The sequence below is a fragment of the Nannobrachium achirus genome (assembly GCF_963921795.1).
Source record: "Nannobrachium achirus genome assembly, chromosome: 6".
Taxonomy (NCBI): domain Eukaryota; kingdom Metazoa; phylum Chordata; class Actinopteri; order Myctophiformes; family Myctophidae; genus Nannobrachium; species Nannobrachium achirus.
The window spans coordinates 61,710,452-61,734,966 of NC_137815.1; the positions used below are offsets into that span (position 1 = coordinate 61,710,452).

The following is a 24,515-nucleotide window of genomic DNA, read 5'->3' on the forward strand; positions in this document are numbered from 1 at the left end:
CGGTGTTCGCTTCACGGCAGGCGACCACCCACCACAACACATGCGATGCAACAGAGTATGCACCATCATTATATCTGCAAGTATCTTCAATGTTTTGGGGTGTAGGCCTATCTTGTTTTACTGCAGGGGTGTTTTCTTTTATCACTCTAGTCCTTAGAGTGATTTAAAAAAGAAAATTAGAGTAGGCCTTGTGCAGTCAGTGGCAGTGCACATGTGCCTCCTACTCGAAAAGCCCTGGCTATAACCTACTGTTTATGCCACAAATAAACTCAAAGTCGACTTTAATTACAGTAAAGGTTTTGGGCTATTACACTTTGCAGGTTTCCACACAGTTGCGGTAGGCGGAGTCATTCTTCACTCATGACCACTCGCCACAATTTAAAATATAAATAAAAACTACTACATAGGAATATTATTATTATAGGCTAATAACAACAACAATAATAATTATTATTATCATCATCATTATTAGACTAGGCCTATATTAGCCTATATCAAATTATTCCAATTATTATATTATAATGTTCTGTTTTTATATGCCTATATATTTTTTATTGTTGTTGTTTTTCTTTTGAGTGAAGCCTCTACAGACAGACTTATTGACGCATAGCCAAACATTTGACAAGAGCAGACAGTGAGTCGTGAAACGTTTCACAGTTTACCAATATGCCTGTGGTCCGTTATCGTGTGTCAACACACGAAGAGGAATTCTGCCCTACTTTTCTAGTCAGTCTCAGGACAAACGTGGTCAAGTCGCACGTTCCGCGCTGCATGGCGTAGCGCTGTGTTTGTGCTGTGTGTGCTCAGGTCGGAGCGTTGTGGTACACGGGACCCGCTGCCAGACACAGGGAGGAGGGGCTGTTCTCGTGCAGCGCACACACAAATGGACAGGCAGTGGCGGGGCCGGGGGAAAAGTAGCCTACTCAAGTAAAAGTATCGAATACTGCAATGTAGCCTAGAAACACCTTGTTGTTTACAAGTCCGGTTTTCAAAATGTAAAAAGTATTGGTTGTTGGTATCAAAATCAAAATGTACTCAAAGTATAGACGAGACTATAGGTCTACTCTTTATGCAGAATGTGACGTCCCATTTCAAGTTTTCATATAGGCCTACATTGAAAAATAGCAGATCTACAAGCTCACAATGCATAGCAAATTGCAATTAGCGTGTAGTCGATCGGCAATTTTCAAATTGAAATGTATAGGGTTGAGAAGTGATATGCAGCCTGTTCTGCAATAATAATCACAAATCTACAAAGTAACTAGTATAAGGTTTTCAAATAAATGTATTAAAATGTTATAAATGTAAAAAATAAGAAAAGAAAAAAAGACTATAATAGCCTATTTGCCTCTGAGATGTAGTGGAGTAGAAGTAAAAGTTCTGAAAATTGGAAATATGGGCTACTCCAGTCAAGTAAAAATACCTGTAAATGTAGTCTATACTCAGTTACTTTACACCACTGTGTACTAGCTGTAGCTACTCGACTCCACACGGGCTTGAAAGCGCCGTTCAACACGTGAGCCTCATGTGACGACGCTGGCTGGGTCAGTCTCTCCAACCATAGAGACGTGCCCGTAGTCACAGGGTTTATTTAACACGTCGTCAACACCGCCCTCCCTGCTCAGCACACACACACACTCTCACACACAGTCACATTTACCCGGGCGTGGAGCTCCTGAAACTCTTATTGACGAGCTTGGATCTCAGAGTGACAACACGCATTTTGCAGCGCGCTCTCTAGACTGGGAATACATTGAATGATTGGATAGAAAGAAGAACGACATAGACCTATACCAAGGAGCATAATATTTGTTTTTCTGACATTGAAGAATTCTGCCACAGAGGCACATTTTTGAACGCTTTGAAGGATTAAAAAAACAAACAAACAAACATTTTCCCAACAACTTCGGAATCGATCGAACTGCATGAGATGGAGAGGATTACAAGTGCTCAACCACCACCTTGTATGCCAAAACACCCATCGTTGGATATGACAGAGTCAGATATGCAGGGGTAAGTTTGCATTCTTGAAACATGTTTGTTTATTTTCTATTCTATTCTATTCTATTCTATTCTATTCTATTCTATTCTATTCTATTCTATTCTATTAACATGTAATTACATTCAATTGTAATATCAATTTCTATCAAATGACTAATCCAATTTTAATATGTCTATTTCCTTCCAAAGAATGGATCATTTCCCCATGTACATGTACAAACCCAGGAGGGGCTTGAAGCGCGGAGATGACAGCAAGGTAAAGTTAACTTATAGTTGCAGCAGCAGTAGTGCGTTCTAATTCTCAATATTGTGCTAAATACTATGGATATTTATCATGTGTTTAGTTTATCCATTCGTGTTTTGTGTAGCCTTCATTGACACAATCCCTTGTCCCCCCTTGCAGGAGACACACAAGTTGCCTCACAGGTTGATTGAGAAGAAAAGACGTGACAGAATCAACGAATGCATCTCTCAGCTTAAGGATTTGCTGCCAGAACATCTTAAACTTACAGTAAGTTGCCTATCTAGATATGGCATGTGCAAAAGTTGAGATGCCACAGAGACTTAGTCAAATAAATCCTAGTCCTGCTTTAATTGTTTTTTTATTTTATTATTATTATATTATTATTATTATATATTTTTAATATCATCAGATATATATATATATATATACATTTTTGGAATCTTATGATTTTTACAGTGTTGTCAAAAACGCTTTAGATTGCGATATGCTGTTTGACGTTGTTTTACAGTGTGCGTGAGTTACCAGGCTTCACGCCCCATAGAGGCTTGTCCTTCTCGATTCAGCTGCTGAATGTGTTACATAAGAAAGATCAACATGCTTATCGAAGGTCTTCCTGTTTTAGACGCTGGGTCATTTGGAGAAAGCCGTGGTGCTGGAGCTCACTCTCAAGCACGTGAAAGCCCTGAGCACACTCCTGGAACAACAGCAGCAGAAAATTGTTGCCTTGCAGAATGGCTTGCAAATTGGTAAGTTTGATCCCATGATATAGTATAGATAAGTCAATGGGTACCACAGACAAACATCCTCCTACATCTTATATCGTCACTGTCGGGCAGAAAACTTGTATCTCCAAGTTTCAAGTTTGTATATCTTCACCAAGTAAAGCCCTGCTTCATCATACAAGGCTGTCGCACAAAAGTAGTGAAAACAGCCGATCTACAAGCACACAACGCAAGGTGTTGTGTGCTTGTAGATCTTCTATTTTCACTAGTTTAGTTCATTTTCAAAATGATAAATACAAAACGAACGGTCTTGGACATAAGGTTTCCACCTGACAACAACGATATCTTAGATCTTCTGTTTTTAAATACTTGACTGAACCACTGATGCCATTGGACAGATCAGAGCTAGTTCTCTGAAAATGTTGCAGTTGAACGTGACTAATAAACGACCATTTTCTGACCCTACAGACCAAGGCGGAGACAGCGCGGAGGACAACGAGGAGATGTTCCGCTCCGGGTTCCACTTATGTGCCAAGGAGGTTCTACAGTACTTGGCCGGCCAGGAGAGCAGCAGGGACCTGACGCCATCCCATGTCATCAGTCACATTCACAAAGTAGCGGCTGAAGTCCTTCAGCATCCAGCGAGCCCGCGCTCAGAGGAGCCCGTCCACAAAGCTCCCGAGAAGTTGGAGAGGCCCACTGGGCAGCCCCCGCGGTCCTACGAGGGCCACTCCAAGAACAGTGTGTCCGTCATTCAGCGGACGTTTCCCCACGGAGTAAGCGAGCAGAGTGGCAGCGATACGGACACGGACAGTGGCTATGGGGGTGAACACGAAAAGGGGGACGCAAAGGTTCAGCGGTCAGGATACTGTGCCAAGGATGGGGCGGCTCTGGCGGAGCGGGTGGCAGGTGCCATCAAGCTAGAGGGCGACGAACCCCGAGCCAAGAGGTTCCGAACGGACTCCTCAGAAGACGATAATGTCTCCGCGCAGACAGTGGGAGGTCCCGGCAGCTACATGAGCTTCTCGCCCAACCAGTCACCATTTTGCATGCCCTTCTACCTCATCCCCCCCTCTGCTGCAGCGGCGGCGGCGGCGGGGTATCTGCCCATGTTGGAGAAGTGTTGGTATCCTGGAGGCATGCCCGTTATGTACCCGGGCATGAGTGCCTCTGCAGCCAGCTTGCCTCGGGACTCTCACCCCTCGTCTCTGGTGCTGTCCCCTAGGGCAGGTTCCCCTGTGCCGCACCAGACTCCGATGGATTCTCCCGCGCTCCTCCAAGCTTTAAAGCAGGTCCCCCCAATGAATTTGGAAACCAAAGACTAAATGCACTCTCTTTTTCTCCTCTATTTCTCTCTTTGAATGTTAAAGAGGTTGAACAGTTCACCCGCTGGGAAGCCTCCCGGCGAGGAAAGGCAGGGACTAAAAGCACTGGTATCTGTCCAACACCACAGCAGTCGTTTTGGCCCGTCAACTCTCTCCCTCTTTGTCAAGAGCGAGCGGTGACTCTAATTCAGAAGACTGATCATCACCGACCCTCTACCATCATCAGCTCTTCAATATAGTCTACTGAAAGGGAATGATTGGGGGTGGGGGGGAGGCACCCTCAGGTTTTTCCCAAATGCGAAGGCTCACAGATCACCTGCTGGATAGCTCTGAAACTCTGTGAAGACTGTTTGTTTCAAAGATGATGAGGACTAATAGAGACTGGGAGCAAGGTTTTAGGGTTCTCTGAACATGTGTTGAATATCAGAGGTAAATCCAGAATGTGACGCACAGAGATAGCCCCTCCACCAGTCTAACATGCCCTTTTGCACATGCACATGCACACACACTCGCACACACACGCACGCACACACACACGCACGCACGCACGCACGCACGCATGCACACACGCACACACACACACACACATATGCACACACATATGCACACACACACCCACACACACTGGTTTGTAATGAATGTATAGATTTGAACAAAATGCCCCTGTAGATGCTGCTTTAATTATTACCTGCTGTAGATCTGTGAGCGCCACACGCAAAATCCGGAACATTGATATATCTCTGGAGGATGTAGAAATGCACCGTCTATTTTTACACTTTCCAGGGTTAAGTCAATGTTCAGGACTTGGCTGTGCAGGATCTACCAGTGCATCTGTAGCTCCACCACGTCCAACAAACCATTCTCTACACTAGAATGTTACCAAATCAATGTCTGGTTCATGGTGACCGGAGTTGTCACAAATTATATCGCTCCTTTCTCCCACCAGCTACCTTCCAGCTAAATAGACACAACTGTTTATTATTGCATTCAGGGCGTTGTCATGCACGGTGTGTCACTCATGTATGTCACAGAGTGATGCGGCTATGTATGCTTTTTTTTACATTTTACTTTGTTAATGTGACATATTCTAATTTTTGTGCAAATAGTTGGGAGTTCCTGTGAAGTAAATGTCTTGTAATTATTTTTGTTTATACGACATCGTACATCTCTATTTTTGATACGTGACCTACTGAGTGTATTTGCGTTGCTACTAGAGGAGGGTTTGGGTAGTCCTTTGCTGTATGTATGCCAAGAGAACGTGTACATAGCATTATGCTCAACCTCATTTACATCATGCTCGTTAATTTCTGGTCAAGTTAAGTCTGACCTTAGTTCATGCTGTTGCCTTTACTTGTTCATAGCAGACACAAACATGACAAAACATGTCTAATTGCGTTTGTATTAATTCTTGAGTTTGTGGCAAAGAAGAGAGTGAATGTAATGTTCAAATAAAAATAATAGTTTTGTATAGGAAGAGGTACTTGGGATTTTTATTTTGAGATGTAACACAAGGTTGCTTGTTGTACATATTTTATCTATAAAGTATTGTTGATATACATTAAAAAATATTAATAAAGATTTTTTTTCCTGTGGAAATTGATGTCTGTGTTTCAGTTTAAGGCGGCTTTAATGGTTCAAGACAGATCCTCCTAACAACATATCCTTACATAACACTTACATAACTCATAAAGCAGCAGTGCCTGTGTAAATCAATAGCAAGGCTTAGATTGCAAGCACCAAATAGTTAAAATAGAGCTTTACATAGAATGTTGCATGCTGCATAGAATCTGTAGAGGGAATTATTTGAAGGATAAGTATTTGATACATTTATTATACAAGCTTTCACATAGCATGCTATGACTTGTGAATGAATATTAGGATTGAATGCAAGGCAAAGATCATGCTTACATAATTACATGCACTATATGATACCACTAGTTATGTAATGATAGCCATTTAGAAGGTAGTTGTTGAATATCTGCATATATTGTGAACATATAAAAGACTGCCAACAATCAACCTCTAACTTTGTTGGAGGAAGGGGGGAGGGGGGATTCATATTGTCACACTGAATCACACTGAAAAATATACCTTAGTTCAGCAGACTACACTACATGCAAGTTTTACTGATTGTAACCTATAGAGTAGGCTACATGCTCTGGGGAGGGGCAGACCATGCTTTATGCAACTTGGCTGTTGAGGACAACATGGATGTAAATGGCATATGATATTATCAGATGGAAAGATAGATTTTTTTTAAAAACTTTCAGTATTTTGTTTTCACATCTAATGACATCTTATTGATAGCTAATTGTTTCTCTGTAATTGTTTTTAAAGCAACAAAACATGGCCAATGCAGTAAATACAAATAATATCATAATACTGTATAACAGCACACACACACACACACACACACACACACACACACACACACACACACACACACACACACACACACACACACACACACACACACACACACACACACACACACACACACACACACACACACACACACACACACACACACACACACACACACACACACACACACAATTAGGATTTATTTATTTAAGACCCCGTTTGTGTTATACAGTACAGGCGCGCCGTATAACTTATCAAAACTATTGCGACAGTGCCCCCTCCTGTCCTGTTTGTGCATCTGTCATGGATTTAAATAGGCTTCCACTGGGTTTCAACTTCCAAGTACGCAGCGCCACCGCGCGACTGCTAAATATAAAAAGACCTGACCTGAATAATTGTTATAGATTTATTCCCGCATTAACTCAGAATTACGAGGTAACTCAGAATTATGAGTTTTATATGAGGAGTTATTCTACATTCATAACAGCATTATGGCATTATTACATTGTTATTATCCGATACTATCCATATGATATGGATAGGATGGAAGCCCGGAAGTAGAAAAACCATCGATTATTTAGTCTAGCTGCCTACCTATCTGATCTCACACACACAGGTGTGCGAATAATTTATGCGAAAGCCTTCCTCCTGTGTTGTGCGATGCATTCAACTTCTAAAATCATGTACACGCCCATATTTCGGTTCCGTCCAATGAACGCAGAAGTGAGATTGCGTGTAAACACAGAATATATGAGAACACGTGGTGGGGAAACGTACAGCTTCTTTAATTTATGCATGCCTCCATTTTTCTGTCCTTGTAGCAAAACAATAGTCTTTCACAGTGTTCACGTGATCTACTCTCAACTTCCTCAAACCACGGAAGTTTATGAGATGAGAACTATGTGACCCTGCGGGTTAGTTAGTTCTGAATGGTTCAGTTGATCTGATCACTATGTGGTGTGTACTGCTGGAACTGGTGTTGCTTTGTCTAATCGCACCATCCAGTGCTGACTTCGCTCCGCCCGTGGTAAACATCAGCTTGGATGATCCCCCCGAAACGCGATGGGAGCCCTTGGTGAAAGCGTTTGACATCAACTATGTGAGGGAGGCAGCCGCTGAAATCATTGAGTAAGTTGTCTTCTGTTCTTTCTGCTGTGTGTGTGTGTGTGTGTGTGTGTGTGTGCGCGCGTGTGTGCGTGCGCGCGTGCGTGCGTGCGTGCGCGTGTGTGTTTAAAAGACAACTTGGTGACTGGTGTGTAAATAAATACATAGTCTAAGTGCAGTAAAACTATGTAGTTATTGTAGTAAAATAGAATGTAGTCAAGTAGTATCCTATACTAGCCTAGACTAAATGTTGTGCATTCAAAGATGTAGGCTACTTGTACAAAAGTGTGTTCACATCAAAATACTTCCAAGAACCAAACTAAAAGTGCTTATTATGCAGAATAAACGCTAATGGACGAGTACCGGGAGCTCCGCCCCCACCTTTCCCTCCACGTTACTGCTTTGAAGTCCGACATTCCTCACTCAGTCATTCAACAACACTGTCAGCACGATGGAGGAGAATGTCACACACAGACACACTGCATGTCGCGTTTTGGACCCAGAGCCTCGAAATCTCTTCCAAATCCGTCAACAAGACCTGGCATGAAATTAGAAAAATATGTAGGCCTATTAAAACAAAGCAGCAGAGAATACAGAAGTTCTCTGCTGGATTCAGAGCCGTTTTACACTGACTCGGAAAGATTTAAATATGAATACACTGTATTGGCTAAATGGCTCATGACTATAACATCAACACCTTATTTGTTATGTTAAATAGCTACTGATTATCCCCCTTGAGATAATAAAGATATCTCTCTATCTATAGCCTATATCTATTAAGTGGCCTGCCTAACATAAGCCATAAGCATACTACCATCATCATTATCAGCACAGACTTTATTTGTTTAGATCGATTCATGCCATTATAATGATTAGTGTTATTGACCTGGGCGGAATATGAGTTACTTTCATCAAGTCATATGAACTGAGAAAATATGTGTAGGCTACTCATTTATACCAACACAAACATTCTATGTGTTTATATGAAGAAGCACCAAGGAATAGGCTACTTCATCTGATATAAAGCAACTTATCACTGACTGGACTGGACAGTTGTGTACATAAGGTAAGAAAGACAACAAATAAATATAATAAATATACCTACCAGTGAATTTGACGGCGTGTTAATGTATTTATTTGATCTGTGATGATGGTGTTTAAACAGCCTATAGCGACGAATGAGGTAGGCAGTATCCTACTCTGTCTATTTCTCTTATTTCACAACAACCAGAATAAACTGCATCAAATGTAGGCTAGGCCTACATGTTTCTTATCATGTCGATTGCTTATAAATGATATCTCTGGCGTTAAAACGTCTCGATTCCGAAAAGTTTTAGCCGCAGCGAGTCGCAAATACAGCCAAGGGTGTCGTCGCACCAAATTCTGGGCCCTGGGTACAAGGATTCACTGCGGGCCCACATGAATGTTCTTCATCTGGGGATTTCAAAAATAGCAGATATACAAGCTCGCAGCGCGGCACTCTCGAGTTTATATAATCTGCTATTTTTCAATAGCTAACGTATAAAATAATTAAGGCCCTTCCACCTTGGGCCTTAGTAACTCAGTCCCTCTCCCCCCTCTTGTGACGCACCTGCACGCATCCTGTTGCATGTCAGAAAAAATACACTTCGCGTTGTTCATTCATCATTAGGCTACTTTATCAGCAGCTATTTTACATAACAAATAAGGTGTTGTAGTCATGGTCAATGGCCTTTTAGCCAACACAGTGTATTCATATTTAAATCGGCTTTTTTATATAAAAAACGGCGATCTGTGGTCCAACAGACAGGGGCTTCCTCCCTTTTTTTCCCCAAATATTCCTCTGCGGTTTTGTTCCATAGTTTTGTTCCATTAGCCGTGTAGGCTACTACACCTTCCTCCAACGCATGCCAGGGAGAGATTTCGAAGCTCTGGGTCCAACACTGAATTAGTATTTAATGTGTAAAATGTGTGTACAATCCGCCGTATTTCCCATTGAAGTGAATGAAGCCAATAGCGGCGCGCTGTGATAGTGGCGGAGGCAGCTTTTGGAGGGGGCGGAGCCGGTACTCGTCCATTGAGTCATTCCACGAAACCGGTACGATGTGAGGTCCCTCTAATCCTTTTAGCTGTATTTTATCTATTTGGTCACCAAAATTGATTTTTAAAAGCTTTTTGTCATTGATTGAAATGTTCCCTTTAATATTGTGTAAAACTTAAATACATTTTATCTTAATTCCAGACATGATCTTCCCTTTTTTTAGTAGACACCACCTATTTTGTCCATTTTCTCATGTCCCGGATGGCTGCTAAAGAAAGTGGACTTGAGATATGACTACTAAAAATGTAAAATAATCCATAAATTATGCTATTCACATAAAACCAGCAATGTACTCTATTGCTGGTCATGTTTAGTATTTTAATAGATAGATGATTTATCATTAAAATCACATTATATAGCTCTGTCCCCAACTCGCACTCAACCCTGTTGCAAAGTCATTCTCCTCTCTGTAAAAAGTATGAACTGCTCCTTTAGTGACATCAACAACATGCAATGGCATTCTACAAGTCTTCTGAGCAAGATGCTGCAGAAAGAGGACATTTCCCAACTTTTTACAACTAGTTATAGTCATTTATACTTTCATAGTGTGATCGTAAAACTTAACAACTCAACCCCGTTACATGAAATAAAGATAGAAAACAATCATTTGTGAAAACTATCTTTGTTATTTCAACAATGTATCTGATTTCCTAATGTCATCTTGCCATCTTGACTAAAAAATCTCAACCCCGTTCCACTCAACCCCGTATTCCATATAAAAATATTAATTTAATGCCTGAGATGGGAAAATATGTTTTTCTGCATGTTAAATATGTCCTTAATGGGCTATTCAGAAAAGTAATTCATTTCGATAACATTTTCCAGAAAAAAACTTCCAAATCGTACCGGTTTCGTGGAATGACTCAATTAATGTGTCGTTGCTGGCAGGCTGCTATGGTGAGCTGAGCTCCATCCCACTGTTTTCTCTGTTTTGCCTTGTTCTTCCAAATAGTGGTGCCTTTATGAGTTAATTTCATCAAGCATCCCGCGAACCTTGGCCAATGCCAAGCTCTGCGGGATACGTAATACGGACAAATGGACATAGGATGGACAGACATACACACAAAGCCAGATGTAGGAGTGCTTAGCACCGCTCAAAAATAATCACACCAATATTATTGTGAAGTGAGCATTGCCTTTTATTGCTGATGCTGTCCTTGGTTGTGATTGGCGTACGTAAAGTAGGCCTACATGCCAAAAACATCCTGCGAAGCTTGGCCAATGCCAAGCTTTGGGGGACATACAGACGGACATACATGCAAAGCCGGGCGGTTAACACTGCTCAAAAATGATAGGCTTAGTGAAATAAATAATATGTATCACATTTTCTCTTTCGTTTGTTTGTATTGTAGTGAGTCTGTTCCAAAATGGGTGCACCATGCAGTTGCTCCTCTTGTGACAGCCTTGGAAAACTACCTCCCACAACCCTATGCAGGGGAGATCCGTGGCATGGCCTCACACTTTGGAGCAAGTCCCTCAGATATCGTCCTTCTCAACTTTGCCTATGAAATATCTGCGTATGTAAGATTTCAAAACTATATAGCCATTGTTTCAACTCCGTACATCTTGTGCAAAGTTTCTTATAGGGACCCAATATATTGTAAGTATGTGATCTGTATGTGAGAGCAGTTATCCTCATGAATTAACACCATGTTTGTATTCCCAGATTTTGCACAAGCATCGTTGCACAGGACACAAATGGCTATTTATACCATGGCCGGAATTTGGATTACCCACATGCCGTTCTAAGGAATCTGACTGTAAACTTAATATTTCTGAAGAATAACCAGGTACGTTTTGTTCCAGAACTCCTCCTTATCAGTTCAATGATCATTTTGTTAATTACATTGGTGTACTACCTCATTATCACAGACAATGATTTAATAATTATTACTAGGCCTACTTGTTTAATTACACAATATTATTTGTGTAATTAAACACCAGTAAATCATAATTTGTCTAATTTAACATCAATGAAACACAATTTGTGTAATAAAACAAAAAAAACAAAAAAAAACAAGTGATCTTCTGATGGCAACTGCTGTTGTCAAACCCTCTTAGGTGGTGTACAGTGGAACCTCATTTGCAGGCTACGTTGGCCTGTGGACAGGACAGAGCCCAAATAAGTTCACTATCTCTGGGGACCAGCGCGGTAGGACCATACTTCACCTCTTCTGCTACAGAACGTTTTTTGGAGTCAAGACAGTTTCTTGTTGTTTATTTGTATCCAAGCGTGTTTGTGTGTGTTGCATTGTAATCAGGTAAAGACCACTGGTGGAACTATTGGAAGAATGTGGTGTCTGCCTTCCTGTTGAGAAGAACCCCAGTTAGCTGGTTGGTGAGGGAGGTACGTTTGTTCAATCCAAAGTTAGAAATGTGCTCCTGTGGCGCAGTGGTAAAGGTTCCTGCTTAACACCGTGGAGGTTGTGGGTTTGAATCCATCGTGGTGCATCTGGCTTTGTCCAGCATCTATGCGAACACAATTGGCCCGTGTTCAGGGGACGGAAGCGGGGCGGGGAGGGTGATATTTGTCTCTTCACAAATTTCTACAGGCTGGGTGGCGGCACCTTTCAGCGGGTAGTGTTGGGCGGGAGGAGTAGGACGTGGCTATACATCTTCCCGGTGGGGACTCATCAATGGCAGGTGATTCTGTAGGACAGCAGTGAATTGCCTGATTGCTGAGTGTGGTTAGGCTTAGGGCGCATGTGCGTAGTAGGCTCTGATGCCTGACTGGTTCAACTACCAGGCCCGTCATACAATTTGCTGCATGTCACTCTCTCTCAAGTCAGTCAGTTAGTCAGTCAAAGACTTGTGCATCTATTGGGCTGGTCCTGCTGGCCCAGCCAAAAATAAATCAAAAGGGAAATCAGGTCATTATTCAATATCCAAAAGAATTGTGGTATGCTTTTGAAAAAAGTGTACATGAGTTGTACTATATAGTAGGCTAAATATGCAAACACACCAGTATTGTTCTTAAACTGAACCACTGACTGATTTATGCTAAACAGACCTTGGAAGGAGCTGAGGACTTTCAGGATGCAGTGATGCGGCTATCCAAAATTCCCATAATCACTGGAGTGTATTATATTGTGGCTGGAGTGAAGGCAGGGGAAGGAGTTGTTATAACCAGGGACAGGAAAGGCCCTGCTGATATCTGGCCTTTGGATCCACTGAACGGAGAGTATGTGAAACAAAGGGCCATTCAATATTACATTGAGCAGAATGCAGTGGAAGTGGCGTTTGTCAAGTGTTGATATTACAAAACATAAATATTCTGTTCAATTCCAGATGGTTCAGAGTGGAGACAAACTATGACCACTGGGTTCCTACACCAGGTGGAGATATTCGAAGGTCTGAGACTCATTTCACATGAGCAGTTGCAGCTATACATTCAATCATACGTAGTACATTAGATACAGTCTGCATAGTTGGTTGTAAAAAAATCTTTCAAAAACTAAAATTATTGGCCTAGTCATACAGTATTAACCTATTGATGTACTTCTTATTTCTGTTCTGATTCTTTCTTGCTTTCCTTTTCTTCCTTAAAGAGCGATTGCCAGCAAGGCGTTAAATGTAACTGGCCAAGATCACATCAACATGGACATAATATATAAGGCAAGTATAATAAGCGAATTAAAGTTTTGTTAAGTTTTATGTATTCTTCTTTCCACTCCTCCGACAAATTGACATGTGAATGTGAATTTGGTGAACGACAATGAATGAATGGATTTGTAATGTAGTCTTTTCTTCCAGGTTTTGTCACTGTTTCCAGTGTGTAACGGGTAAGAAGGAAGTTATCTGTTGATTATGGCTGCATCCATTTGTTTAGTGAATCACATGACTACTTATCTCCCATGAGTTGAGGCAGTTATGTGGAACAGCATTGTTTTCGGTTCCCTTTGCCTCAAATCAGCAGTCATGTGAGTTATTGGCCCTTGTTTGAGATCACAGTTAAGCTGTTAAAAAAAGATATATCATCATATATTGTAGATGTGTATCTGTAGAGATTAATTTAGAGACACTATAAAAGTCTTTAAAAAAGTACAGCATGTTCAATTATTGTAGCCCAGGAAGAGTAGCTAATGCCTTGTGTAACAGTAATGGGGGATCTGAATAAACAATAAACAATCTACGGTAGTTAAACTGCTACAGTAGCATCTCTTCAATAACATACAACATGCATTATACATGATTGCCATATATTGCAATCAGTGCTTGTGTCTGTCAAATGTCTAATGCTATAATTTTTTCTTTCTTTCATTTTGTGCTATTTTCCAGAATTACTGTTTACACAACAACAATGAGTGCAGCACACCCTGAGAAATATAGCTCACTTATCAGGCCACAGGCAATTATTGTTTTTATCTTCTCTCTCAGAAGAAATTTATATCAACTTGATAGCCACCGAATCGTTACATTCAAATGAAACATTAACTTGTTCTGTCTTTGTTTTTTTGAAGGGTTGCAGTTGGATCGACTAAATCTTAAGTGTGAGACTCGCTGATTTGGCAGTTTGGCAGAACTCCAGTGATTTATGATTAACAAACTTTTACATTAGTGTGTCAACTTCATACTTTGGAAATTGTGTCAATGAATTGTACTGGTGTATCCTCTAATAAAGCCTGCTGGCCTAATGATGCTGTTGTGTGAATTAGATTACAATCACTACATGATTTTATCTTAACACAGCTTTGAATATGTACCATCCGAATGACATCACAGGGAGGAATAATTCAAAATATTAGTCAGTCTTAATGCATTATGATTTGTAGTTTGGGGATTTTTCTGCTGAACAAATACTAGTAATATATCAAGTCTGAGATCATTATAATAAATACTATATTTATTAACACAAACAAATACATTAAAGGTTGTGTTCACGTTACAATATTCTAGTGTAGCCTACTTATTGTTATGTTCTACAATGTGTACGTTTTGCGTTGATGAGATATAAAGACGAAACTACTCTCATGTTTATTGTGACCGTAGGGAGAATTTACTATCAAACCCGGCAGAACCTTGACCGTCAGTGAGTAGGTAGGTAATGCCTCAATGTCTATAGCTGACCTGTTGTGACAAATTGTTGACCCATTTTTGGAAATGCCCATATAGTCGCTCCATATACTGTATGGCCAAGACAAAATTCATTTACAAATGCCTAAATGTCTATAGCTGACCTGCCCATATATGGAGATCCCTGATGTCGTCAATATCAAGCCCATTGCTTGGAATGCCCATGGACATATTGTGTGAGTCTCATGTGGTCTATGACATAAGACTTATGTCAGACATATCCATATTTGGGAACATATTTTTATTTTTTTTACAAAAGAAAAAAGGTTTGGTATAATTCTATAAACTGAATGTGCAATGTATCTAGAATATATGAAAGTTTCAAGAAATATATGAACGTTAAGAATATTTAGGCCTACTTTTACAAAATATGATCACTGTACAATATAAGGTACTTTTACTTTACTGGAGTATTTCCAATGTTCAATAGTAAACTAGTGAGCTTGCTATTTTCAAACATTCTTTTTTACTTTTGGTACTTTAAGCATTTTTATGCCAATACGTTTGTACTTTTACTCAAGTTAACATTTTGAACAAAGGCATTTTACTTGTCAGAGTATTTTACATTGTGGTATTGATACTTTTTACTTAAAAAAGGCCACCACTGGTGCTTACTGTCTCCTTCTGTGCCGAAATTGCGAAACAGCGGCCTCTCGCGTTGTATCATTCTTCAGGTTAGCAACATCGCCATGAGATCACATGACATGACAAACGCAGCTACTTCCTGTAGAGACCACTGGCTGACAATTCACAAGACTGAGTAGACGGCGGCACCGACTGATTTCACAGTGACTTGCGACTACTGTCATCCAAGATGCTGGCCCTCATAAACAGGCTTTTGGACTGGTTCAGGTCTCTCTTTTGGAAAGAGGAGATGGAGCTCACGTTAGTAGGACTCCAGTACTCCGGGAAAACAACATTCGTCAATGTGATTGCAGTGAGTAGCAAAGAAGCGTGTGGGCCTACACTGTCTGGGAGCTTTGATAGCCAGTTATTATGATAATGATTCCTCACTTAAACATTAACAGCTGTGTGTGTGTGTGTATTTGTGTTAAATAATGATGCGTGTCATTGATTATATATGGTGTACTTGCTTGATAAATAAAGGCGTAAAACGAAATAAAACAAAACAACAGTCGGCGAGGTAATTCATGTTTCAACATCAGTGTTTCAACATCAGTGACACAACAAGTTGACACACACACACACACACACACACACACACACACACACACACACACCACTGACAATTCAATTTTGTAAACAAGCCTCTCTGCTACGTCATCATTGTTGCAGTCAGCTTAACTGGCCTTAGTGCCATGATGCCATCACAGTCTGGGGGGAGCTATCAGGTGGTGATTTAAGTAGCCATAACCTTATATATTAAGTACCTCCTAAGTAACCTTATATTAGCCTGGTTTCCCCCAGAAATATCCCCCAAATACCACTTTGGGGGATCAAATGGCTTTGAGCCATTAACTTTGCTTATAATTTTGGACCTTGTCTTTTTTTAAACTTTTTCATTTTTATAAATAAAACAAAACAAGCTGTTTTGATGGCTGCCAAGACCATAGCCTTGCACTGGAGGATTGCATTTTATTTTAGCATTGGCTAGACAGACTATTAAAGAATAGGGTTAGCCAATAGCCTGTCACATTCCTTGAACTTTAACTTCACTGACAGTCTTGCCACTTGTAGGTCACAATACATTGAGTCCCCCCCCCCATGCTTAAAATCATCACGAGAATGCACCATTCTCTTCCACTTAGTGTTCATGTCAGGTCAGGTGATTTGTAATGCAGTTTGGACAAAGTTGACTTCCTCTTCACCAAATCACTGGGAGGCTATTAGCGTTGACCCAGGCCATACTACATCAGTAATACAAACAAGGCTATGTATGTATGTATGCATATTTGGAATTGTCCCCATGTTAACCTATGTATGGTACTACAACTATAGGCAATACAGAACAATGCAGTGCTGGTTCAGATTATAATGCTGGCTATCCTAGAATAATAGTACATTAACCAATTGGCAAAACTACATGTGTTGGAACACTGTTGTATTGTATGCGTTTTGGAGCACTGTATTATAACATGATCTCACCGTTGTGGTAAGGCAATAAATCCTAGTTGTGATTCATACAGTGTCTGGGAAAACTATGTACTGTAATAGAGTCTGAGCGCCAAAAACACTTTCTGTTGTAATTTGATCATTTTGATTCAACTCTTTATGACTACCTGGGATTGACCTATGTCAGATCTGCATTGAATCAGACCAGGGGTGTCAAACTCATTTCGGGATGTGAGGGCCACATTGCATGAAAGGTGACTCTAATTCATAGACCCTTCATTAACTAAATGTTTAGTCAGTATAAAGTACAGTAAATGATCCTACCAACAGTGGTACTGAGACATTGGCATCATGTTGAATATCACAATACAAGGGCAATAGTGCACATAGTCCTAACAGACAGTGGACAATGTATTCATATGATTTAACATTAACATTATACACTTCGCTCTACATACGTACTGTAAATACAATACATTCACTTTTTATAAGCTACATCAAGGTCTTCAACAGGGGGTCCGGGACCCCTAAGGGGGTCCTTAGAGTTACTACAGGGGGGGCGCCAAATCTTTGTGTGATTGGATCATGTTTTTTTACATTAGTCACTTGAACCCTCGCATCCCTATTCTTAGTGGAACCTTAGCTAAAAAATAGCAGATGTACAAGCTCACAACGCCTCGCAGCGTGAGGCGTTGTGAGCTTGTAGATTGTCTATTTTTTTGTCACAGAGTTTTGGTGTAGAGGGAAAAGAAGAGCAGACTAGTAGGTATTGACAGTTCAAGTGGTTGAATATATTAATCCAACAGATGATAGTGCTGTCAAACAAGTCTAGGCTGTATAAGAAATCCATGAACATTTTAAATCTGCAACACAATTTTTTACGTTATGTAGTGGGAGTCCCTGCTTCATCTCTCTCTCAGCTAAGGGGTCCCTGGCCTGAAAACGTTGTAGACCCCTGAGCTACATGTATTGTATTGTATGTGTTTTGGAGCATGATCTTACTGTTTTCTTACCGGATTACATGACCATGACTTCTCTATTGTTTTTCTTCCTTCCAGTCTGGCCAGTTCAGTGAAGACATGATCCCCACAGTCGGTTTCAACATGCGGAAGGTTACTAAAGGCAACGTGACAATAAAGGTATGCTAGGTCCGGTCTACTAGCTTTTAGCTGCATGCTTTATGCAATTATAATGCCACTTACCTTCTGGAGTTAGGCCAGAACAGATATTTGCTTTCCGCAGTCTTGAGCTATAATGATACAATATGTTGTGTAATATGCTACTATGCTATGTTGCTCATATTATGCAGTATGTGACTGTGCTTTTTTGGTGCTCTTGTCTCACTTCAGATATGGGACATAGGTGGACAGCCTCGTTTTAGAAGTATGTGGGAGCGCTACTGTCGAGGAGTCAATGCCATTGTGTAAGTAACTGGTTGATACAAAAATAACACAGATCGACTTTACAAAGCCATATAACATATTTAAGGATTCCTATTGCCAGTGAAGACCTGGAAAGGCATAGAATTTCAAAAAGCTTCATTCCATGAATGAAAATGTTATGAAAAATGATGCATCTTTCCTTGAAAAAAGGTTTTGGAAGACTTCTTTTTTTTATCTATGATTTGGCTGAACTAGTCAATTAGGTAGAAGCTTAAAGGATCTATACTACTAACTCGACAATTACAAAAGTATGTTTGTGCTCTATTATCCAAAAGACAAAGATCTCTATGTGCCCAACTCTGTTCTGGAATCTTGCCAGAACGGAAAATAAACATTAATTTGTTTATTCTTTCATTCATACTACGCTCCTGTCCCTCCAAACTAGGACTCAAAGTCAGTCTTTTAGCACATAGATACATAAGTGTACTCAAACAAAGCAGATTATGTCAATATACCGGTACATAAACCCAACACAGTCACTTCATATGGATTTTACTATTTGAATTAGGAAGACGTTCCGGACTGGTTCCATGATCTTCAAATAGTCCATTTTTGTGCCTGTTAATTACTTTTGGTTAAAAATAAAAAATAAACGTTTTTCAGGAATTAACAACTTTAGACCTAAATATCCAGTATAAATTATTTTGATGAGTGGGGTGCACATAATCCATGGATTTAACAGTTTGTTTCCTTACAGTTACATGGTGGATGCAGCTGACCGAGACAAGATAGAAGCTTCCAGAAATGAACTTCACAACCTTTTAGATAAACCACAACTACAAGGAATACCTGTAAGTGCATGTATTTGGGCCCCTTTTCTTCTCAATTAGTTATCACAGAAACTACAAGCTTGCCTTGTAGGGATTCAGGCTTGATGGCATTACACCAAGTCCCAAGCCAGGATTTCTAATTGTGACCGTCAGGTTGCAGTTACTATCAAAACCTCCACCGGCTGTCAGTCAGTCTGTCAGTCTGTCCGTACCATCATACTTTTGCCCTACTCATATCTCTGCCACCCCTATCCATTTCTCACATGGCCCTCTTCTAGCGCCACCATCAGGCAGATTTTTGCAAAACACATTTTTGGACACTGCTCCTACAGATTTTGGCCTAAATTCACGCACATTGGATGGCAAATCACAACCTACGCCCCTGATTTCTCACATGCCCCTCTTCTAGCGCCACTATCAGGCTGATTTTTACAAAACACATTTTTGGACACTGCTCCTACAGATTTTGGCCTAAAATCACGCAAATTCGATGGCAAAAGCGGACACAGTAAAGTCATGTCATCAACATGGATCTGTCCCATTTCCCATATTCCCCCCTGATTGGCTACGATTTCCTTCTGAAGTTTGTGTAAGCGACGTGATGGTCGCTTATCTCCCAGTTAGGGAGTCTTACTGGTTTCACTGCTGATGAGCTAATTGACATGACTGTTTGTGACATGCTGACTCGATAGCATTTCTTCCGTTCTGCCGTGCCTGGGTGACAAACACAAGCTTTATGTTTTGTCCTTAGTGGGACATATTCTGTGATGATGAGAAAGCCAAAAGGTTGTTGAAAATGCTTTAGATGGTCTAAAATGAGCAATTATAATTTGTGATTGTACTGATGAATCATGCAAAAATAAACAAGGAGAGCCTTGTTTATTTTTGCACAGGTAGCTTGAGGAGATGTTATTTATAGGCTTAAGATACAGATAGTCCTGCATTGATCTCTCTCTCTGTCTCTATTGCTCTCCCTCTTTCCTTCTATTTGTCTTTTATCAGGTCCTAGTTCTGGGCAACAAAAGAGATCTTCCCAATGCGCTTGATGAGAAGCAGCTTATTGAAAAAATGTAAGCTTCTCAGATCTGTCAGTTTTTGTGATCACACACAACCGTTATAACTCATTGCCTGAGATCACTGCCTCAAACGACATTTTAATGTCATATATATAATTCATATTTGTATCATTATACATTTGATTTTGTAGTGCAATTGTCATGAAAAGTACTTAGCAAAGTGCTACAGGTTTACAAAGTGAAGGAAAATGTAAAACAACACAAAAAAAAGTCATGAGGCAGTCCTGGATGTCATGTCATCTCCATTGGCTGCCATAATCATTATATAGATTATACAATCCCTTTTTTCTTTGGATAACTACATGGCTTGAAGTTGATGTATTAAGACTTTGTTTGGGTGGAATTGCAGGTATTTTCCACAATGCACTTATGAGTCAACTCTCATTGAAAGGGAACTTTCTATTTAATGTGAATCCTATCATTCTATTTTAAGGAGAGGATATGAAAATCTGATATAACACTCAGGGCTTGACATTAACTTTTTGAGGTACATTTCCCATTCACTTGTCCGGGCACAAAAGTCACTTGTCCGGATAAAAATGAGACATTTCACAGTAATTTCTTTCTTAAATTCATGCATAGGAGTCAGACATTGAAATAGCAGTAAGTAATTTTGTCATTTATTCTAACGACCCCTCTTGCTCCAACCACCCTCCACTCCATAGTATCGCCAGTCCATAGTCTGCATACAGCACAAAGCTGCTAGGAGTGTCACAGACGCGGACAAGTACGGACAAGTACATTTTTAATGAGCTTGTCCGGAAGGATTTATTACTTGTCCCGGACAACCTTAATGTCAAGCCCTGACACTGGCACTAGAGCTTGTACTGTAAAATCACAGCCAGCCTACATAAAACACAAATTTCTTGATCTCTGAGAGATTATAGTTGTCCTGCTTTCAACCTTCTCTCTTCTATAGGAACCTGTCTGCCATTCAGGATAGAGAGATCTGCTGTTACTCTGTCTCCTGCAAAGAGAAAGACAACATAGGTAAGCAGAGAGAAAATATTGAATGCCACTACGTTGTTTGAGATCTACAGTGTGGCATTCCAACCATTTAATGTCCATGAATATCTGTATCTGGTCCTTCAGAGGTCATATAATGTTTTTTTATGTTATTAAAGATATCACACTGCAGTGGCTCATCCAGCATTCAAAGTCGCGGAGAAGCTGAAAGTGAAAGATCCCGGGTCCCGCAGTTCTGGCCTCAGCCCCCAACAATGATGGGTTCCTTTATGGTCATCCCTTCCACTGTGTCTGTGAAATAATTCATATCTACCCCGCGTGGCATCACCTGCACTACTGCGTACACTACCATAGATGTGTAGTCGCTGTACCAAGCTATCTGGAGTCTTAAAATGTCGTCTCAGTACTGTGTAGAAAAGTGGATCTTTCCATACACATCATTCCTTCTTGCCTGTCGTTAAAGAAGATGCGCTTTGTCTGTGTCCATCAATGGGCTTTCATTGCTTCAAATGGGATTCAGTCCCCCTGACAGTGACAGGAGGAATCCTATTAATCTTGCAGTCTGTGGTTCCCCTCTGGCCACAGTTTGCAGTGGAACTCGCGTGACTTAATTCCACCATCCGTCACTCTATTCTGTCAGCATTTAATATTTATGTGACCTTGTGTGATTGTAGTTTCTTAACAATTATTTTGCCAAAGGATGATGGTTGCTTGCGCGAATGCCTTCAATTCAATGTAGTCTGCATTTTATTTGCTGGCATATGGAAATGTCCATTTTATAAAGTGACTTAAATCGAAGAGTTTACAGATTAAGAGAAAAAGAAAGATTGAATGAATGATTGTCGTTTCTAAGCTTAAGCCCTAAGATACTGTAAGTTGGCAGTTTTAAGTGCCTTCTGCTAAATAGTGTTCCATGATATGAAAACACTAAACACAAAACAGACACACTTGTTGTTGAGTTGAACACAACTTCTTTAAGCATTCATCTTAATTAGTTGGAACGGAAATAATATTAGTTCCTTGATTATTTATCATACATTCATGTTTTGACAATCCCATTTATTTTTAGGATTATCATGTAAATACTCTTTAATAACACAAAAGAAGCTACTTCTTTTAAAAGTTGTCTTCTGTTAAAATGTCTATGATTTTGAGCTACCTACGAAGCTTAGCTTGCAGTTCTCAGGTTTTATTTGGCTGTCTAAATTCATTGTGGACTGTCCAAATATAAAATCTACAATCTTAATCTAGTTGTGGATGGATATCAGAAAGCCTGTGCCATAACTCATGGCTGAGGTCATGGCAGAGAGTCCAGTGCTTCCATCCACTTTGACAGTCCATCAGTTAAAAGCGTTGGACACCCGGCCCAGAGTAATGTAATCTCTTCCTAGTCACTTTAAGCTCTTACCTGAATCATGATATCCAATCGTATGCATATCTAGGGCTGCCACGATTATGACATTATACATGACGATTAATTGTCACTCAAATAATTGCGATGCACATGGCAATCATGACACATAACTTAAATATACAAATAAATTACTGACATATTTGACAATGTTATACTTAAAAAAGAACATTGATAGTGGAAACAGCTGAGTTGTGAGCCTGTAGATCTGCTATTTCCACTACTTTTTGAAAGTGTTTGTAACTATATTAACATTTCTCAACATAGAAACGATTTTGCAAAATAATTGTGATTACCTCAAATAATTTCGATTAGGCGGTTATGTAATAATTGTGACAGCCCTATGCATATCCTTACCAATTCATGGACAAGGGTGTGCTTGACAAATGTTATTTACTTTGAGCAAGAAGACAATGATTTAAACAGGCTTGGCTGACCTGGCAATAGTCTACACATCATGTATATCGATCTGCCCTTTGCTTTGTCAATGCATCTCAATCAAATTCAATCAATGTTCATGTTGTGTTTTTTTTTAAAGCAGCAGTGTGGGGCTGTGAAACGGGGAGATTGTATGGGCAATTGGGTAAAGCTTTGTTACTTGTGTAATAATATAGCTATTTGCAATTTGTATGTGCATGTGCTAAACCTATTCACATTCAATTGCAGAATTTGTAAATAAGAAGTAAGCATTTTTATTCAAGCAAATGCTCTTGTAGACGTTATGCATTATTCCTTGTGATTGCTAATAAAATTGTTTTTATTTTTAATGATTGAAAGTCTCCCACCCCAAAGTCTTGGGCTGTTGTGTGTATAAGAAATTGTAGGTGGACTTCTTGCCACAAGGTGGAGGCAAAGTGCTGCAAAACAAATGTAATGAAGGTTCACCTTAGAACTACTGCTTTGAATGCCATTATGACAGCTTTTCAATATATAGTGTAGGCCTAGAGATATTTGATGTACATGGCTCTAGGCCCTCTTTATGTAGTTATTTTATTCCTCCCCAATTTAGTAAATGCCAATTACACCAAGTGTATGTTCCCTGTCAATGCCAACCCCTATGTATTGGTCTATGGAGTGTGTTGAAACCCACATGCTCAGACACATTGAACCGCTTTTTCTCAGCTGACAGTGATGAGTTTCACCAGGAGGTCTTAACGTGTACCCTGCACTCTTACCCTCCCTGCTGAACCCCGACCTGTAGCATTCAGCACTAGATGAATGCAGTTTTTACTATGGTGAAATAAATGCAAATGCCCCCTTTCCATGCCATACCTGAAGGCAGCATTCAAGAGAATTGCCTTGTCTGAACTCTCCTGAACTTGAATGCAGCATCTTATGTTGAAAGAATTGCCCTCTCTGTGTAGAAATCCATGCCACATCTCCAGTATTGTCTTGATTCTTAGTCCAGTAAGAAACACTCTCAAGCTCACAACGTGTCGCGCTGCGATGCGTTGTGAGCTTGGAGGTCGGCTATTTTCGATATTTTCACCAAAAGGACCTTTTAGAAATTTCAGCCCCTGTCTCTAACATTCTCTGCACGTCCCTGGAGAACATCATCCCCTACCAGCCTCCCACCAGTGAACACACAGCAAATTGTGTTAATTGGAGCGTCCTGCCATGCTGGAAGCACCTTGTGGAATCAAACCCCAGTCTCCACTCTCCACAGTGGTGGGTAGGAACTTTACCGCTGCACCACCCGGATATGAGTGACTCTTAGCACTTCTAAAGGAAAATATATTGAAAAAGATGCATTCCATCTGTAGTTGGTTCCATTATTAGAAGGATAATGGTCTCAGGCTCTCAGCCATTATCAGCTCACATTGTGCGTAGACCAGAGACCTTGAACACTAGACAAAAAGGAGGA

At 40.3% G+C, this 24,515-nt stretch overlaps 3 protein-coding genes across 3 annotated transcripts; all 3 read left to right on the top strand.

Moving 5' to 3' along the window:
* Nucleotides 1–1,623: 1,623 nt before the first annotated feature.
* Nucleotides 1,624–5,882, top strand: bhlhe40 (basic helix-loop-helix family, member e40). The gene is made up of 5 exons (XM_080727263.1): nt 1,624–2,013; nt 2,191–2,257; nt 2,405–2,512; nt 2,868–2,991; nt 3,436–5,882. The coding sequence occupies exons 1-5, from the start codon at nt 1,931–1,933 to the stop codon at nt 4,290–4,292; spliced, it is 1,239 nt and encodes a 412-aa protein (XP_080583389.1). The 5' UTR covers nt 1,624–1,930; the 3' UTR covers nt 4,293–5,882.
* Nucleotides 5,883–7,457: 1,575 nt separating this feature from the next.
* LOC308286505 (N-acylethanolamine-hydrolyzing acid amidase-like) lies at nt 7,458–14,435 on the top strand. The gene is made up of 11 exons (XM_080727546.1): nt 7,458–7,784; nt 11,193–11,357; nt 11,507–11,630; nt 11,902–11,992; nt 12,102–12,187; nt 12,849–13,021; nt 13,129–13,191; nt 13,389–13,455; nt 13,594–13,622; nt 14,119–14,188; nt 14,301–14,435. The coding sequence occupies exons 1-11, from the start codon at nt 7,609–7,611 to the stop codon at nt 14,319–14,321; spliced, it is 1,065 nt and encodes a 354-aa protein (XP_080583672.1). The 5' UTR covers nt 7,458–7,608; the 3' UTR covers nt 14,322–14,435.
* A 1,238-nt stretch (nt 14,436–15,673) lies between these two features.
* Nucleotides 15,674–23,418, top strand: arl8bb (ADP-ribosylation factor-like 8Bb). The gene is made up of 7 exons (XM_080727534.1): nt 15,674–15,850; nt 18,045–18,125; nt 18,336–18,409; nt 19,126–19,219; nt 20,201–20,268; nt 21,194–21,264; nt 21,399–23,418. The coding sequence occupies exons 1-7, from the start codon at nt 15,728–15,730 to the stop codon at nt 21,446–21,448; spliced, it is 561 nt and encodes a 186-aa protein (XP_080583660.1). The 5' UTR covers nt 15,674–15,727; the 3' UTR covers nt 21,449–23,418.
* Nucleotides 23,419–24,515: the final 1,097 nt, after the last annotated feature.